This window comes from Acanthisitta chloris, unplaced genomic scaffold (genome assembly GCF_000695815.1).
Source record: "Acanthisitta chloris isolate BGI_N310 unplaced genomic scaffold, ASM69581v1 scaffold5015, whole genome shotgun sequence".
NCBI lineage: Eukaryota > Metazoa > Chordata > Aves > Passeriformes > Acanthisittidae > Acanthisitta > Acanthisitta chloris.
Window position 1 is genome coordinate 16112 of NW_008671949.1, and position 17803 is coordinate 33914.

At 40.5% G+C, this 17803-nt stretch overlaps 1 protein-coding gene across 1 annotated transcript in view; it reads left to right on the forward strand.

Annotated features, from left to right (window-relative positions):
* Window positions 1–17801, forward strand: part of GOLM1 (golgi membrane protein 1) — a 28409-nt gene extending 10608 nt beyond the window's left edge. Inside the window, exons 3-9 of the mRNA XM_009074301.1 lie at window positions 2333–2387; window positions 3387–3489; window positions 9248–9386; window positions 13642–13771; window positions 15017–15304; window positions 17294–17407; window positions 17737–17801. Coding sequence (XP_009072549.1) covers window positions 2333–2387; window positions 3387–3489; window positions 9248–9386; window positions 13642–13771; window positions 15017–15304; window positions 17294–17407; window positions 17737–17801 — 894 coding nt within the window. The remainder of the gene's footprint in view (window positions 1–2332; window positions 2388–3386; window positions 3490–9247; window positions 9387–13641; window positions 13772–15016; window positions 15305–17293; window positions 17408–17736) is intronic.
* The last annotated feature ends 2 nt before the right edge of the window (window positions 17802–17803 follow it).

Sequence of the window (17803 nt, forward strand, 5' to 3'; positions counted from 1 at the left end):
AGGGGAGGTGCTCCAGTCCTCTTACCAACTTTGAGGCCTCCTCTGGACTTGCTCCATGTCCTTATGCTGAGGACACGAGAACTGCACACAGTATTCCAGGTGGGGTCTCATGAGAGCAGAGTAGAGGGGAAGAATCACCTCTTTTGACCTGCTGCCCACACTCCCTTTGATGCAGCCCAGGATTCCATTGGCTTTCTGGGCTGCTAGTGCACACTGCAGCTCATGGTGAGCTTCTCATCCACTGCCACTCCCAAGTCTTTCTCCTCATTGCTAGTCTCAATTACTTCCCCACCCAACCTGTAGGTGTGCCTGGGATTGCCATGGCCCAGATGTAGGACCTTCATTTTGTTAAATTTGATGAGGTTTGCGTTGGCTCACCTCCCCAGCCTGTCAAGGTCCCTCTGGATGGCACATCCCTTCCCTCCAGTGTGTCAACTGCCCCACACAGCTTGGTGTCATCAGTGAATTTGCTGAGAGTACACTCAATCCCACTGTCCATGTCACCACAAAGATATGGAACAGTATGGGCCCCAGCACTGACCCCTTAGGGACACCACTCATCACTGGTCTCCATGTGGACAATGAGCTGCTGACCACAACTCTCTGCATGTGACCATCCACCCAGTTCTTTATCCACTGAGTGATCCACCCATCAAATCCATGTCTCTCCAATTTAGAGAGTATGGGCTCAAAACATAGGCTTTGACATAATTTATCTGAAAGCTTCTTCACACGTATTTCTGCATTATGTTTTGGGTTTTTTTAAACGGTAACTTTAGCTTGGTGTTTATTAAGTGGAGTATGACTTGTATATACATGTTCTGTGGTGAATAATAATAAAATCTCTGGAAGTTGTCATAAAAAAAGTTGCTGTACAGTTGGAGCATGTTTTTTGCTTCACTGCTGGTGGAAGTGTGACTTGATTTTTGGTTTCTGAAGATCTGCTGTCCACAGCATCATCTTCAACGAGAAGACTGATTTTTTTTTTCTCTGTCGTAGTCACAAGGGCTTCTGTGCAAGATAGGTTTACAGATACAACAAGCTGGTTCTATGTTGCAGAGTTACTCTGTCACAGAACATCAGATTTTGATATGGTGATGTAGCGATTTTCCAAAAGCTGAATTCTTACCCCTGGGGATCATAGGTATGGGTGGTTTTGTGGGCTGAATGACATTTAAAAATGTGAGTTTCTTTGTAGAACTGAGTATTGGCATGTGCCTACTGATGCTTTCCAGTAGTTTGCGTTCTTGACCTGCATAAAAACCCAAAAGAAAATGTTTGCTTAATTCACAGCCATGAGGTGAAGATTAGTTAACACTTGAATGACAGGCAGAGGAAGAGAAAGCCTGGTGTTATTGGTGGTTGGGTAGTGCTGCAGCACTGTCTTGTAAGTCATTAAACAGTATATCCTGCTCAAGTTAAATAGCTAACTAGATTTTTGTTACTATTTTTTCCTGAACTCCTGCCCACACATTCAGGGAGGTAGGTGTGGCATTGCCAAAAGAATGATTTATATGCAAGTGTGAAAGACTAAGGCATGTTTTTTCCCCCCATGCTGTGATTCTAAGAACCTTTTTTGACATGGCAAATAATTTTTTTCGCTTCAGCTAATCGCAGTTATTATTGTCCTAATGTACAAAACTTTTAACACTTGTCTGTTTCACTGTCACATAAGTGGTCCTGGTATTTGGGAGTTTCATTTTAAGAAAAAAACCCAACCGAACAACCAACAAAAAAAAAAAAACCCTAGACAAAAACTAAGTAACACAAAACAAACAAAAAACTCAGGACAAACTGTAGGAAGGTAAGACTGCCATGCCATGCTGATTTTTCTAGTTCATTAACAGTTTCTGATAATGACCGGTGCTGTATGCCCTGACTACCTTGTTCATGTGTTAGCACAACTTGGCATTTCCATTGAAGCATTAGCTTCCTTTCCTCAATAAACCAGTGAAAACATTAAATTTTGATTTGCCTGTCCTATGAGAAATCAGAGTTCCTTTATGCTCCACGATTACTACTTTCGTAGCTCATCCTTGCATGCCTGAATGCAGGTGTGTTGAAGGAATTTTAGTATCTTTAAATTCCTCCTCTCTTCATTTGTGCAGTGATATCTCCCCCCCATCTCTCTTACTGAGAATTGTAGGTTAAAATGAATGTTTGTTTGCAATAGTAAATTTCTAGAGCAGCTGAAAGTTTTTGTGTTTGACTCTAACACAGCACTTCACAAGGAAAAGGTGTTTTGACAAGTGCTTTCGTAGGTGTTTGTAATATTAATGGTAATACAGATCCTTTGCAATTAGAATGTTGTTTTTTGTTTTGCTTCTTTCAGGCAATGCTGATGAATAACATTACAGTAAGTGGTCGGTTGATTCAGAGTCTCCGAGGTATGTCGCTTATATTGTTTTTTAAGCCCCTTGTTTTTAAGACTTGTATGTTTCTGGGGTCCTCTGCTGCTTTTCTTCAAGTCATGACTGGTGCAGGAGCTATGATGACTTCAGTACTTCATCTGCACAGTTCCAGTGAAGTGTCAGACTAATCTGCCTTATTGGTAGAGGAGGATTTGTCCATGTAGTGCTTGATGTAGCGCTCCTGACTCTTATGATATAAAGTAATATTGAATAAAACTAGGTTCTGCCTATTGTTAATACATTTTTTCTTCATTCTACCTTTTGCTACATACTCTTGCATTCCTCCCTGAGATGTTTGGTCATACATTTTAGCACTAGAGGAATTCACAAACTCCCATATTAAACAAGAAAATGCAATGTAATTCATTTCTGCTAATGTTGGTGCTTCAAAATGACTGTTAGCAATTTACTCAGGAGGTCCGAGGAATGTCTCCTAAGTCCTATAAAAAAGTAAGTATGTTATGGTTCCTTCTGGTGCCCTCACGTGGAGCTTTCTATTGGGACAAAAACTGTAAATCATAGATGCCTCTGTTGTTGACGAAGATAGCTGTAAATTGCATGTTATTCAGGGAAACATTGTAAGCTTGTCTTTAGATGTCTGATAAACATGAATGCTGTCTCATACTGTGTTCTGATTATGGTTTCACAGACCTAAAGATTTCCTGGGCTTATACCTAGCAGGGTTTGCAAATGAGTTAGAATATTCCTTATGAAGAAAAGTGGGTAAAAATATATGTTACACTGTTTTTGCTGATATATTAGGCTGAAAGGTTATTCTTACCCAATCCTGTTACATCTCTGTTGAATGAATTGAACAGTTATCTGTACATATGTATGCAAAATATAGTCATTATGACAGATGGATGAATTTAATATGCTTACTATCACTTTGTTGGCTGATATGTCTGTTGTAGTACATGTAGGTATGTGTGTTTGGGTGTGTTCTAATATGTATTTTAATCCTTTTTTGATCAGAACACTTGAAAGCATTACAGACAGAATATGGCAAGCTACAGCAGGATGTTTACTGGTTTCAGAAGAATCAGACTAACCTCCAGAGGAAGTTCTCATTTGACCTGTAAGTATATTCTTTATAGAAGATGACTTCCTGAGTTATAGGTGACTTGGTTATAACCCAGAGTATTATTGTGTTAGCTGTAGTGCTGTTAAGTATTTTTTAAGGAGAAAGTAAAAGCTGACACACAGTCTCAGGAGATTTCTGGTACCATACTGGTCAGGCTCATGTCTTTTGCATTACCTAGTCATGTTTTATTCTTGAAATTTTTCACTGAATTATAAAGCATGGATAACTGAAGTATGTATCAGTATCATTAACCTAAATATACATTTCTGGTATTTCTATGAATTTCTCCTGTGTTCTTTCTGTTCAGTAATCTTTTTGTTCCCTTGACCTTACATCCTATTGAATCTTATCCTATAGCCTTCACCTCCTATTGAATCTTCCCTCTGGTGCATAGATACAAAAAAAGCAACAGAATTTGCTGTTTGCATGTCCTCATAATGATTTTCCATCAAGAATATAATTGTTGTGGTGATAGGTATTTTTCCAACAGCCATTATTTGGCCAGATTTGGTAGGACTTGCAATTAAAAGCTGAAGAAAACAATCAAAGAACTTGGATTCTACAGTACCTCTTGAAGCAGCTTTTTTCCCCTTGCTTAGGGATTAATGTTGATGCTTTGTGATACTTGGTGATTACCAGTTGGTTGTGAGCTCTTTTGGGGGAGGGATTATTTGTGTGTGTGTATATATATATATATATGTGTGTGTGTGTGTGTATTTAAAATGATGACTCAGATGGATTGTATTGGTGGACTTGTAATTTAGAACTTCTAACAGAAAAGTAGAAGGGAGTTGGAAACTTTAGTTTGTACCAGCCTTTTATTAAGCCATGCTGCTTGTGCATCTTTGAAGGTGCTTTTTTTCCCCTCTGTGTTTGTTGTAAACTACCATTGTTAAGCACCATTGCTTTGCTGTTTAGTTAAATGATGGACCTGAGACTCATGGACCCCTGCTGATAGTTCTGTGCTGGTTAGAGGATCTGTTTGCCAGTATCTTTCTTCTAAGTCTGAGATTAGCAAGAATAAATGGATCCATGGGCTGTGTGTATGTGCTGTATGGTCATGCTCCATATGAGAGGTGCATCCGTGAAGCCCTGGATTGATATACATGTGCAGGGAAGTGATACAAGCGCAATGTAGTGGGTACGACTTCTGAAAAGTCATGTTTGTTGCCCAAGGTAGGTGAAATGTTTCTAAATACAGCTCTGTTGAGGAAGTCACTGACATTATTCCTGCTTCTGGTAGGGTACTGTAAAGAATTCCTCTTCATTGAACAGGAGGCTGTATTGGGAGGGCATAGCTCCAGGATCAGGGCTGGCTCACGGTGAAGAGCTAAAGATGATACAGCATTGAAGATGTGTTTACTTGCCTCAGGGTAGATGCACAGACAGGCAGAATAAATCAGCCAGTGATGGCTGAACAGGGACTGAGCTGGCTGGTCTGCCTCCAAGTGGTCATGAGGCAGGCACACAATTTCCTGCAGTGTCAGCATGTCAGTCCATAAAGGCAGTAATCTCAGTTCAGGAGCTATGCTTTCCTCACTGGCTTTCCTGAATAATACTTAAATGTTTGTTTTCTATTTCTAGACTTTTAATGTAACTATGTAAGTGAAGAAAACAAACTTTGCACTCAAATTTTCATGAAATCGTTTATAGCCTGGGTACCCTGCAGCGTTCACACAGTCCTAGCAGGAACTTACATAAATGTGTTTTTAAAATGTTACTTGTTGTGCACCTTTAGGGAGGATGTTGGAACATTAATATTTCACTGTTGTACTGAGTTACATTACTAACTTTACATTGTGTTCTTGCAGTTGTAGAAATGGATATTTGATTGTATTTGGTTATGTACATTCCTCTTTGCTGTTGTTAAAAATGTTCACTGTCATTTTAAATGCTTACAAACAACCTTAACCCAGTGGCCTAGAAAATGAGAATTATTGGAAAGACTGCAAATGTTATTTTTAATCTGTCTTCCTTCCTCCTCTCAACATTAGGAATAAACCAACAGGTAGCCTTTCTGTTCACCTTTAGTAAGCCTTGCCAGGACTGGGCATTAGAACTGCCTGTGTGCTTTGACTTGGAGTTGCGTGGGTGAACATTTCACACGTTAAGTATCAAGTACACTTTGCCAATGCAAAAATGAAGAGTATTATTTGTGTAATTGAAAATGTGATAAAAAAGTGTCAGAAATAAAATGTCTCTTTTAAGCTGTACTCACTGTGAATCATTGTCTTTAAACATTCAGATGCTAGGCTGTACAAGGCAGTGGTAAAAGCAGTTGTGCATGTGGAATGCATAAGAGCAGAATCTGTGAACTTAAAAGAAAAAAAAAATTGTTTTTCCTTGTACCTGAGTTGCAAAGTTTCATTTTAAGCACTCTTTTTGAGCAAGCTTAGTGTTTCCCTTACGGAAATCAGCAGGGCTATGTGAGCTAACTGGTGTTGTGTGCAGAAGGAGTACATTTTCTCCCTCAGCAGCTGACCTCACAAGATACCCTACCTGCTGCCTGCTCACAGTAGGGCTTCTTCAGCAAAGGCTGACTGGCACACTGACTATTCTCTTCTGCAGCAGCCAGAGAGAAACAGAAGCCTCTGGATTGATCTTTTGAATGTGTTTCAATATTCAGATGCATTTTGATTCCTAGGAGTTTTGTTTGTTATGTAACAGCTTCTTTGGAAATTTTGCTACATGTAAAAAGTTGGGTATTTGCAGACTTGACAAGTCAAAGTGTGTGAGTACACAAGTAATCTTTTCTTTGTAGGGATAAAAAGGAGAGAATGAATGATACATGCTTCTGCAGTACAAAGGTACTCTGTTTGCCATGCAGGGCTTGGCAAATCCAGCAGCCAGGGAGGGGAGAGGTTGCACATCTGTTCCCATGCACACAGAGCACGTCTGTGTGTGGGCAGGTTGTCATGGTTTAGGAGTGGTATTCCCCAGTCTGGTGTTTCCACTCAAACCCCCCAGTCCACGTGCTGCTCACTCACTCCCCCACCCTTTCCCCCTGCGGTGGGATGGAGGGAATTGGAGGCACAAAGGTAAAGATCACGGGTTGAGATAAAAACAATTTACTAAGAAACAGCAATGAAGTAAGAAAATGAACAGTAACAACTATATTAATAACCGAGTGTACAAGACAGGTGAATGATTGCTCACCGTGTGAAACCTGTCTCTGCTCTCCACATGAAGTGAGGTGGTATAGAATAACCCCAGGGCCCTAGCGTGCCCTTCCTGGCTGCTGCAGAAGTTAACCCTAGCCTGGAAAGAACCAGAACACAGGTTAACAGAAACACATGAAGCACAAGCACAGACAACACCAGTAGCCTCGTCTCTCTTCCCTGAGAGTGTCCACTCCTGCACAGTGTGCTGTGTGGGTGGTCTGTCCAGGCTCTCCCTTCTTTTGAGTCCACAGTTAGGCTCCTCACCACCTTTGTGCCTCTGTGCTCCCTTGGGCTCATGGAGGTGGCCTTGGGTGGGCTGGTATCTCCTGTGATGGACCTGGAAGCAGTTGGAGATGATGATATTACTTGGGCTCCTTTGTGTGTACACAGGTGAGCTCTTTGTCACACAAACTATCTCTGTGTAATAATCTTGTGAGGGAGAAAACAGCCACAGAGACTGAATTTGAGAGTATTGGTTTTGCACATTTGAAATACATCATGTTGATGGGATGAGGTGGAGAAATTAGTGCTGTCCTTGTATTCCTGAAGTTGTTGTATGCATGACTGGAGTATTCAAATAGTCAGAAATCCCTTTTAAAAGAAGGAAATTCTGTCAGAGATAATGAATTAAAAATGGTGAATGTTTGTCACAGGTGTTAAATGAGCTTTATTTTCATGTTCAGTGTGGAGTGAAAGAGCATTTGTGAAAGCCTGTGATATCTCCAACTCAGACTGGCTGTATACTGCATCTTTCGCAAGCTTGCAAACTGAGGTGCAGACAATTCTGATGTCCTTTTGTTTCCTAGAAATTAGTGAACATATGCATAACTCAGGAGAATATTGTTTTACTCCCCCTGAGGTTCACCAACTGTGGAAGCTCTGCTTATTTTGATGACTCTTCCATGTATTAGCATTATCAGAATCAGACTTTAGAATAATGTCTAGTCAAGGAGAAATGGTACTGAAAGTAATTTAATTGCCAGGTCATAGCACAGCTGAACGCTGCAGTTCTTCCTTTCTGGGTGTGTGCTCCAGAAAGGATATTTTGCTTTCGAAAAGCGGGGATGGAGAAGGATGAAAGTGCAGTAAAAATGAGTGACTTGCTGTTGCAGTGTGCATGTGTCCTGAGAATTCCTTTGGGTTAGTAGTAGGTTATTTGCAGCGTGAGAAACTAGAACATGCCTGTCTGAACCAGCTGAACCTTACACTTGAGGGCATTAACACTCTGTCAGAGCCAGAATCAGAAGTAATTCACTCCCGTTCTGTCTTACTGATGGGGAGGAGAAGCTTGCACTATGTTGACCATGCTGTTGTACAAAGGATGCTGAGAGAAGTTTTGAATGCAGAAAGATGTGTTTGAGGGTCAGTAGCTGATTTTATGTATAGAACTGAGTTACTTTTGAGTGGGAAAAACAAAGGAGAGGGAAGGGAGAAAAGGTTTAAAAACCCCAACAAACTCCTTTGCTGTTAGGACCAGCAGGGAAGAGAAACAGCGTGGTCTCCAGCCAAAACTGTTCCCTGGGAATACTTTTCAGAGCAGTGGGTGCTGACAGTGGTGATGATTTTTCACCACATTTTCTCCCAGCATGATGCACTTCCCACTGGGATCCTCTCAAACCCACTACTGCTTGTTCCTGTTCAGAGTGGGATCAAAGCATACTTGGTCTCATATGATGTCTATTTTCTAAGCCTTCTACATGTATTATGGGGTAATGCTTACCTGCTTTGTTATTCACTAGGTCTTGTTCTTCCTTTAATATAAAATGAAGGTTACAGAACAAGTTATGAAGAGAATCAGGTAGAAATGGTGATCTGACCCCAACTGCAGTTCCCTTACCCTGAGAAACAGATTGACACCACTCATGGACTTTGCACAGCCACAAAAGGGGGAAACACTGCCCTGGCAGCTTGAGGGAAAACAACCACAACAGTTCAGGATGTACCTAGAGGTTACGGAGCTGTGAGGGAAAGGCAGGCTCAGAAATGCAAACAGAAGACTCCCTGCCATCATGAAGGTTAGGATGTTAATGGCGTTGTGTACCTATTAAAAGTATATCAAAGATATAAAGTGCTTGCATCTTTAGGAAATACTGCTTTGGGAACTTATAATGGCTACTGACAAACTCCATTTCTGTAACAGATGTTTCGTTATGTCTTGCAGAACCTGCTGAATATCGAGAAAGGGTGTTCAGTTTGCTAACAGTACTTTACACCTGTTTTTTTATTTCAACTAGTGCTTCGATGTTTCCTCTTCCTGGCTAAAATCAAAATACGTGTTTCTGTTATCATACTAGAAATGCTTCAAGGATCAAAATTTACTTAACTGAATTTGACTGGTTAGTGAAAGACAAAAATAAAATAATGTAGCTGTTCAAGTGGTCTAACAAAATCAGTTTAAATTATTTTCTTCCAGTAGTACTTGGACTGCCTGAAATACAAGTTTGTTCTTAGGACTTAAGTTAACAAATGTAAGTCCAGATAGTAGAATTAAGGAAATAATAAAATAGGGGAAAAAAAAGATCGTTTTACAAAAGAGCATTTTAGAAGAATGCAGATAGAAGATAACTCTATCATGTTCATGTTTTCTCCAGGTCGCAGTGCATCAACCAGATGAAAGACTTCAAAGAACAATGTGAAGAAAAGATAGATGAGCTTACAAAAAAGGGTAGCAGTGTACCACAAATGAAAGAAAACAAAGACTTCCCAGAAGATTCAAAAAAATATAACCAGGTATGGTTTTGGATAATTTCTAGAGAATGTTTTCCTTTGTAATTCTTTTTATTACCACCTTTCTGATATCTCCACCTAACATTAGCCCATCTCATTTACTTTTGCACTGCTTCAATATGTGTTGAATGCTTCTGCTGTATGGGAAATGGGGTGATTCCAAGAACAGAACAGCCAGAGGTCCTTCAGGAGATTTTTAAATCACTGCCTCTCTGAGATGGGCAGAATTTGAGAGATTGATGCCAGAAGTGCTGCGTAGTCTATTAAGGAATATTTACACTGCTGAGTTTCGGTTATAAATCGGCTCCTTTTGACTCCAAGTTAAAGGACTTAGTTGCTTTATGTGTTGAAGATGTATGTTAAATATGAGGTTAAATTGTGAATCACTTCAGAGGAGCAGCAAGCCTTGAATATGATATTGCAGTGTAGAAGTAGCTCTTTCTTCAGGACTATGAGCATCTGTTACAGAAGTTACAATTTTTACATGTGATTGCAATGGGGCCTTTCCACCCTACCTGGATGGCCAACTCTCATTGCAAAGGCTGTGAGGGTTTGGTGGTACATATGCTTTTCTCTGGCTAGAAAAAGGCTAAATTTGATGACTTCAGAAATGGAAAGGGTGAATAAAGCAATGAGGAATGAAGCTGAGTTTTACAAATAGCTGAAAAAGGGTGGGAGAAAGTGGCTGAAACATCTGCCCAGAGACCCTCTAGGTGTTCAGGCAGTGGTTTCAGTCTGTGTCCAGTCCTTTATGTAAAATGGTGGGAGAGGGAACTACTGAAGTGTGTGACTTTATATCCTGGGAACCTGCACTGTATGAGAGCTGCAAGGTGAATGAAGCATTAGAAGCAGGAAGTGCTACTCTGTTATGCCTTACAATAAAAGTTAAAGCTCTGTCAAAAATTTTTATCAACAGTGTCAAACAAGTAAAAAGTAATGATAATAAAAAAAAAAAACATTCTCTGGAGATGGTACATTTGTTTGTCAAATATATCTTGTTTAACATCAATGTGTAAAAGACTATCTGGAAAGTTGATGTGGGGCAGAACATGGTAGAGTGGTGGTCAACTGAATTTTTAGTATGGCTTTGCAGCAAATTTTCATTACAATTACCTGCACTAGATTCCTTTTCTATGTATTTGTTTTGTGTGGGTTTGTTTTGTGGTTGTGGATTTTTTCTTTTTTTTTTTTTTACCATTTCCAGTTTGGAAGATAAATCATCTCAGGAGGAACCTGAGGAGTTTGACTGAAGCCTTTCTGCAGGACAATTTCTGTCTCCTGCAAGAAGTTCTATAACTGCAGCCAATTTTTACTCAAAGCAGGTTATCTGCTAGGCAGGACAGGTTATCTGTTCTTTTATCATATAAATGGAATGGTGTTAGATGACTTAACCAGTAATGTAGCCACAGCCTAAATAATTTCTGTCTGCTTGTGTTGTGTAGTATCTGTGGCAGTGTTTGGTACGTCAGGCTGTAACCTTCTCAGTTGTTTATGTGCCCAAGGATTGCAGCTTTTCTCATTTACAAAAGCAGTTAGTTATCATTACCGCAAGGTGACTCTGACAAAGTATATGCATGTTTTTCTCCAGTGTTTTTAGCTGGAATAATTCCTGTTTGTAAGATGTATGTGCTTACATAATAGACAGGTCAGAGTTAAAACAGAGATAGAAAATGGAGTGTTCATAAGAGTTAATGCTAGATTAATTGTTGTTGATGTTGGCCTTCATGGTGTTGACTCAACAAGGTCTTGTTCTACCTGGCTTTGAATTTAGATGTTCTTCAAAACAGCCAAGTAATCCCAGGCTACAACTCTGGCTTCTTGCTTATTCTAGTGGGCTGACCCTGGCTGGATGCCAGGCACCTACCAAAGCTGCTCTCAGTCTCCTCTGCAAAGACAGAGGAGAGGAAATACAAGGAAAAGCTGCTGAGTTGAGATAAAGACAGAGAGAGATCACTCACTAAATACTGTCAACAGGCAAAACAGGCTCATCTTGGGGAAATTTAAATGATTTTATTACTAACAAGATCAGAGCATGATAATGAGAAAATAAAACAGACCCTAAAAAACACATTCCCCTACTCTTCCTCCTTCCTGACTCTACCTCCTCCCCTGCAGGGAGACAGGGAGTGAGGGTTATGGTCAGTTCATCATGTTTCTGCTGCTTCTCAGGGAGGGTCCTTCCCCTGCTCCAGTGTGAGGTCCCTCCCACGGGAGACAGCTCTCCATGAACTTCTCCAGTGTGAGTCCTTTCCATGGGCTACAGTTTTCCATGAACTGCTCCAATGTGGGTCACTTTCCAGACAGTCCAGCTCCTCAGGAACAGCCTGCTCCAGCACAGGTCCCCTTCAGGATCACAAGTCCTACCAGCAAACCTGCTCCAGCATGGGTCTTTTTTCTCCACGAGTCCACAGGTCCCTGCCAGGAGCTGCTCCAGCATGGCTTCCTATGGGTTCACAGCCTTGTTTTGGACATCCACATGCTCCAGTGTGGATCTCCTCCATGGGCTGCAGGTGGATCTCTGCATCCCATTAACCCCCATGGGCTGCAGGGGAACAGCTGCGTCACCATGATCTTCACCAGAGGCCACAGGGAATCCTCAGCTTCCAGGGGGAAGCATGATGCCATGTATCAGGGCAAGCTGAGTCCTGACTGGTGGAGCAGTGGCCCTGAAGAGAAGGGCCTGGGTATTACAAGGGATGCCATATGAGCCAGTGGTGCAAGGTCAACTGCGTGCTGGGTGGAGCATGGCCACCCTATCTTTCCAAACCTCTTTGACACACACTGAACTCCAGGAATATGCTGTAGCTGGAGACTCACCATTCTCTACGGGCAGCTCCAGATTCCCCTCCTAGAGGATGGGTGATTTTAGTGTCACCTGTGTGAAAGCCCTTGGTACATCCCTCAGTTCCTTGACCATCTTTCATTTTCACCAGGAACTAATGGTGAATCCTAAGTTGAATCTTATTCGAGACCTGAAAAGGTTTGAACCTTTCAGTCCAGAACATACGGTGGAAATGGAATTTCAGTGCAGGAGTTCCTCAGGCCTTTTTAGAGGAAGAGCCCAGGCTGAAAGTAAGGCACTGGGGAGATTCCATTTTACTACAGAGATGTTATGAGAGAGATCCTTCTGAGGCAGTGTTAGACATACCACAGAACACCAAGGTAGGAGGTGACAGAAACATGGTGCATGACTCATGTAGTGAGGCAAATGCAAAAATTTTATGGAAAATCACCATCAATGACAATGACAGAAGCAATAGTGACATCAAAACCAACAAATTCAATGCAAACAAACCAACCCACCCACCCCTGCAAATACTTGATTCAGATAGTCTGGCAGTTATTTATGGAGAGAGGTAGTAATTTTATCACTAGCAAAAAGTATACACGGACTTACTTTCTTAATGACATCCCTGAGCTCCCTATTCCCCATGCTGTAGATAAGAGGATCCACTGATGGAGGCATTGCCAAGCACAGGACTGCCCACCACCAGATCCAAGGATGGGGAGGAGATGGAAGGGGCCTCAGGCTGGCAAACACGCCAGTGCTGTCATACAGGGAGACCACGGACATATGAGGAAGGCCAGTGCCAGTATGAGTAAAAGTCATACATAGCATTTTAATTGGTAAATTGGAAGATCTTCAAGGTGGTGTAAATCTTAGCCTTAATATTTGAGCAGGTCACATGCTGAGAGCACTCTGGTATCAGAATTTAATACATTCTTGAGTAAGTTCCATCACATTAAACAGGTACTGTTGTCTAATTGGTTAATTTACTTTTTTTTTTCCTTAATCCTGCATTCAACAGTTATAGATCAGTTCCATACAGGCTTGCTTAACTGAAGTCTTGTTAATGCCCAGATTCAGTTTTCCTGTCCTGTAGATCATTAACAGTAGTTAATGCCCTCTGATTTTTGCTTTGCTGACCTTGACAAAGTAGTTGGGCACCAGTGGAGAAATATGTGGTGTTACAGTTCTGTGATGCTCAGAGAATAACCAGGAACAGTAATGTCATTGTTAGCTGCAGTGAAAGAAGGTATCTTAAATTCTGCACATGTGTTGTGCTGTTACATAGAAGCATTACTACTTATTCAAGAGTGTGTGGTACTTTCATCACCAATAAAAATTTCAGTCCAAATGTTTCCATGCATGTTAAGATTTTTCCCCCTACTGAAATCTTATCAAAGTTCCACTTCCCTTTCCAAATCCAGGAGCAGTTAATAGATAAGTTATTGTCTGTGTCCATTCCCCTTACAGGTCAGTACTCAACTGCCAGCCGTGAAGCAAAGAGAGTTCAAGCAGGCTGATTTGGAACAGCAGAAACCCAGTGAAGATGTACCTAAAGCACTACCTACAGTAAGAAAGACTGTCCTGCTGCAGGCTAATGGTGAGATGGGAATCCCTGTCTTACTAAAAACTGGTTAAGAGCAGTTGTATCTTAATGGAACATTTAAAAACATTTTTGTATACCAGATTAAGATGGAGAAAAGTAAAACCAGCAGTCTGAACTTTATTCAGTTTTTCAGCTGTGGACAAGTGTAATATCTACTCAAGCATTTTTATTGCTAACATTTCTGCCGCTTCAGTTTTGTCATAAGTTACAAGTTGCACATAAAGGAAAATACAAATATTTACAATTCTAGGGTCCTAATTCCTCATTTAATACGGAGAAAATACCCCACTTTGGAAGCAATGATTTTCAAGCACATTTAAAATTTGCTTGCTTAACAAATTTGACATATAGCCTCCTACCCCTCCCTACAGAATAGCTGAAAGTTAGGCTCAAAACAAATGCACATAAGTGGTTCCTATGTGTAGTCACTGAGCAAAATGCAGGTAAGGGGAATGATACACAGGAGATCAGGTTATTTAACCTAACTGTTACTTTTGCATTAAACCTCAGAAACTATTAATTTGCATGGATGTATCCTTGTGTGTCTTTCTTGCATTTGAATGATAGAATTTCAATTTCCTATTTAATTTTTCTTACATGGCATCTTAAATTATCTTAACTTGTGACCATGCAACTCTCATTTTAGAGAGCTAGCAATTGAAGGCAACATCTACATAGTTTACTTGGGTAAATGTTATCCTGGTTTTTTAGTCAAAAATAGAGATACACAGGAAAAAAAGAGAAGTTAACGTCTGCTGAAAATTATAGCACTCCTGTGCTTCCTCTTCATATTTGAAAATAAGAACAGCCTTGGTTTACTTGCAAACCTGCCTGTGTGACTGCTTTGTCCTGAGCTACTTTTGAACACCAAATCCATTTTATTGTTGGTAACAAAATTTAACACACAGAAACCTGATATAGCACACTTCAACTTCAATTTAAACTTCTATATTTCACCTGCCCAATTTCTTAACCACACATACCAAACTTTTAAGGATGTAGAAGCATGAATCTGTTGACTATAAACGAAGTAGTATCATCCTTCAGCTGTTCTCAGTAGGAAATACATGAGTTGTCTTCGCTTTATCTTTGGAACTGACATGGCTGAAAGATACTCTTTCAGAGGGAAAACAAGAACTGAACGAGAAATATAAAGCAGTACTTATTAAAGGTTTTTAACTTGTGCCACCACTGAAAGGCATCGTGTTTTTCACTCAGACTCATTTTTGTTGTTTTCAGAAAGAACAGATGGCCTACCTGACATCAGAAGAAAGGAGCCTAAGGCAGAAGAGGAGCAGCTTTCTAGTCAACTGAAAAAACCACAAGATTCACTCAAAGCTGCTGCGGAACACAGGGAGACGCTGCTTGAGTCAGAAAAGGAGCCAAATCCACCTGAAGATGAAAAGCATATAGCTGAGCAGGAAAGGTTACAGCCAGCAGCAGAGCAGGCTGCCAGTGAGGAAATTGAGAGGGAACAGCTCCTAAATTATGATGCTAAGCAGGATGACTCACCCCCTGGAAAGCCTGGTTCGTAGCATGTCATGCACTGATTGTTTTTTAGCACAGTGGAGAAAGAAATAAGTGTGGAATAGGGCATGATTTCTGCAACAGTGGCAGCAGCTTGTCACACTTAGTACAAGTTGCATAAAGGTCATTGTGCTGTGTGAAAGGTGTCACTTCACAGCAGTCTTCTGCAGTTTGCAAGTGAAGGTGTCTTTGCCACACAGAGCTACCTGGCTGGGTTCCTCTGCATCACCATAGCAGCATTACTGTCTCTCTCCATTGGCTGTACGAAACATTCGGGGAAATTAGCCCTCAAACATTTTGGTATTGGGGCTTCATAAGACTGTGATGCATTGAAGAAGGATGAGATGTTAACAATCCAAAGCATTGATGAGTGGAGAGTTACTATGCACTGAAGTTCTGCAGTTTCTAGTGTCAGTGTGTAAATGCTGGCTATCCTTATTTCAAAATAAGCTACCGCAAGTAAAACTCTCAGGCTTCAGATATGTGAAGTTTATAATTGTGAGTCTGCAAAAACATGGATCAGATGTTGTAAAGGTGCCAGTTTCTGACATCTGCCAGGTGACCTTGAACCACATGTTGCCATGGCACTGGGCAGCAGAGTATCCATGCTGTGCCAAAAGCTGACCTCTCTGTCTTGAGGGACTTGGTCTCAGTTGGACCCTGTTGCCCAGAGGAATCAGAAGGAAGCCTTCAGAACAGAAACTGATGGCCACAAAAAATGCTGTTTATGTTTTCCTAGTACACACATTCTTAGCATCATGAGTTACAAGTTAAGAGTGTTAACACTGCTGCTAACTTGGCAGGGGTAAGTAATCTCATCTGCATTGCAGAAGTGTTGTTTTTCACCTGCTCCAAAAAGATGCTGACCAAAACAGGCTGCACCCCAAGGAGATGTAATTACAAATTACCTAAATGGCTTCCATTTTAACAGAAATAAATAGCAGGAAGATTAGGTTAAAAAAATGATCCAACAATTAGTGCAAGGAGAAGCTGTGCCATGCAGCCCGTGAAATGTCAGCATTTCTGTGACCTAGAAAGACTAGCAGGATATTCTCCAGGCTTGACTGTTCAACAAAAGCACAATACCTTACTGCACAGGTTCCTTGTAGCCAAAGGAGCCTAAGGAAGAAAGACTTCTTCAGTAGTCTCTGGGCATCCTCTCTTTCAAGTGGAGCTTTGTATGAAAGTTTGAGACCTTTAGGTCTGTAACTATAAAAATTTATTTAATGTGGTCTGAACATGGATGACATAAGGCTGAAAAATTTTAAGCCTGTTTCTAAGGCAGTTACTACCTCGCGGTCTTGGATTAAGAACATTCAGAATCAGAGGCTCTGATCTATCTTTACTGCTCTTACACTTTTTTCGGGCTGATTATCTGAAAAATGGGAGTAGCAGTTTGGCAATCAGAAATAATGTTTCCGTTTACTTCTGAGCTATCTAAAGAAATTTTAAGATAGTCAATAAATGTTGAAGAAAGTATCTTCTAGAAAAATGCTTTTGTGTCAAGTTAGCACATCAAAAATATCCTTTTTTATGCTATATTCACAGCTTCCTGCTTGCTGGACAAACTAAAGTAGGGGGGAAGCTGAGGTGTTTTGGTGATGGTGGTAATAGATTTAAAAGCAACACCACAGTCAAGTTTTCAGCATTGGTTTCAGGTTTTCCTCTTCCTTAGGCTGCCCTTTAATGTATTTAATTTAATGTATTCTAAAATTGCTTTTTCTTTCTGTTCATGTGAGTGTTGACTGAATTTTATTACACTTTCCAAGTCTCAAAAGATTCTTTAATCTTAATTCTTTAGACAAGATTTACAGCAAATTTGCTCTCAAATTTAACAGTTCAAAAGGAAAAATAGTATGAAAACCTACTCTGAACAGCAATTCATGCAACAACAAAGCAAATTCTGTGGAGGATGGTTACAGTCACTGTTTCTTGTGCAGATGACCTTATAATATAGCATAAAACTACTTTATTTTAATCTTTTTCCAGACAAACAGGAACACGAAACAGTGAACCAGGACAAGGATGTTGATTACAATTTAGATGAGAATGAAGCTGAATCAGAAACAGACAAGCAAGCAGCACTTGCAGGGACTGAAAATGGTAAAAACCCCTCAAAAAATCCAGTTTTAACCCAAATACCACATGCTGAAAGTTTTAAGATGGTATTTTGTATGGCATCCTGTAGCAGATATACTTAGCTAATTCCTGTTTGCTCTTTGAGCTTTCCCTCATGTTGACAGTGCCTCCTATTTTCTGTATAGCATCACTGAAGCTACTCTTTGTGGGGGTGTGGGATCTGTAACTTTACTGTCCAATACAGTACTTAACAGTCCTTACAGAATTTCTCCTGTTTTCTAGATAGAACTTTCTGTATGAAGAACTACCACTTGTGCCTCTTAAAGAGATTTCTCTACTTTTTTTCTCATTAGTTCAAAACCCTGAAGATATGAAGAACCAGTTAAATGAGCATGGTGAAGAACCACACAGGTGGTGAAC